The following is a 1476-nucleotide window of genomic DNA, read 5'->3' on the forward strand; positions in this document are numbered from 1 at the left end:
CTGGGGAGGCTGAGGCAGGAGAATGGCGTGAACCCGGGAGGCGGAGCTTGCAGTGAGCCGAGATCGCGCCACTGCACTCCAGCCTGGGCGACAGTGCAGACTCTGTCTCAAAAAACAAACAAACAACAACAGAAAAAAGCCACTGGGAAGACTTATAATAAAAGGTTACAGTTCCTTGCCACATCCTTCCTACCCCAACCCCACCTCCAGTCTCTCTTCCCAGGGACAATGTTTTTATTTGCATTTTTTTTAAAGGGGTGTGTGTGTGTGTGTGTGTGTGTGTGTGTGTGTGTATTTTAATATTGAGCCGGGGTCTCACTATGTTCCCCAGGCTCATCTTGAACTTCTGAGCTCAAGCAATCTGCTCCCTCAGCCTCCCAAAGTGCTGGGATTTACAGGCATGAGCCACTGAGCCTGGCCTTATTTGCATTTTTTTTTCAGGCATGGAAAAGACATAAGATTTGGGGAAAGCATATTTTAAATAGCTAAGATTCTGCACTTAGACACTTTAGAAGTGTCCTTATGTGCCTGCTTTGCTTTTATACTTAACTAATGCACCAGCTTAATAGTCGCCTAGTTGAAAATTCTAAGTACAAAAAACTTACAGTAAAAAGTCTTCCCCAACTTCTGTCCCCAGTGACGCAGTTCTTCTCCCTGGGGACCTTCTTGTTACCCGTTCTTGTATATCATTCTACAGGTGTCCTGTTTTACTATTTTTAATTATTTTCATGGTTTCCTCCATGTCTCTCTATAAATTGTGCTTATGATATTGCTATCGCTTCACATATCAACTCTAGCCTATCTATCTTCCTGCTGTGACCTTGATATGGCGACTTACTCCTTAAGTCCTTCCGAACTGCATGAATTTTTTTCAACCATTGACCAGTATTATTTTCTGAAAAATTAAAAATGGTTATTTAAACTCGTTAAAGGGATTTTATGTAAGATCAAACAAACCAATAAACAAAACTTACTCTACGAGATTGGAGTACTAATAATTGGGTTAAACCAGAGTTTTCATGTTAATTTACAGAAATTCACAGTCTGATGCCCAGACACTACACGCCGGGCGTGGGCATACACGCCTTGCTTGTCCCGGAACGGCCGTCCACGCCCTTTTAAAAAAAGACAGCGCCCACTCAGGGCCCCGCCCCGCTGATGGTTACAGGAGTAAACGAAGCCTCGTACTGCCACCGCCGCTTAAAGGGGAAACCCATTTCTGTCGTCTAAAAAGAGAGTGGTGGCTGCAGCGGCTTTCCTTAAGGTAAAACTCGGCGCCCCTCTAGTTAAAAGGGTAAAGTATGCGCTGGGCCCCACCTCACCTGCGCGGTTACTTTGTACTCGGTGTAGCCCTTGGGGTGCGTCCTGGGGTCCGACACTGTGTAGTGCCGCAGGAAGTCATCCTTCGCCTGGCGGGACATGAAACCGAGCTGGAGCGGAGCAGAGCGCCGGCCTCCGCTTCCTCGCCGTCCCCAC

At 46.7% G+C, this 1476-nt stretch overlaps 1 protein-coding gene across 3 annotated transcripts in view; it reads right to left on the reverse strand.

Annotated features, from left to right (window-relative positions):
- SNX15 (sorting nexin 15) overlaps positions 1-1476 on the reverse strand; it is a 19432-nt gene that overhangs the window by 17401 nt on the left and 555 nt on the right. For all 3 annotated transcript variants that reach the window (XM_011942546.1, XM_011942544.1, XM_011942545.1), the window contains exon 2: positions 1323-1453. In XM_011942546.1, coding sequence (XP_011797936.1) covers positions 1323-1453 — 131 coding nt within the window. The remainder of the gene's footprint in view (positions 1-1322; positions 1454-1476) is intronic.

Source organism: Colobus angolensis, unplaced genomic scaffold (assembly GCF_000951035.1).
Source record: "Colobus angolensis palliatus isolate OR3802 unplaced genomic scaffold, Cang.pa_1.0 Scaffold21, whole genome shotgun sequence".
NCBI classification, from domain to species: Eukaryota; Metazoa; Chordata; class Mammalia; order Primates; family Cercopithecidae; genus Colobus; species Colobus angolensis.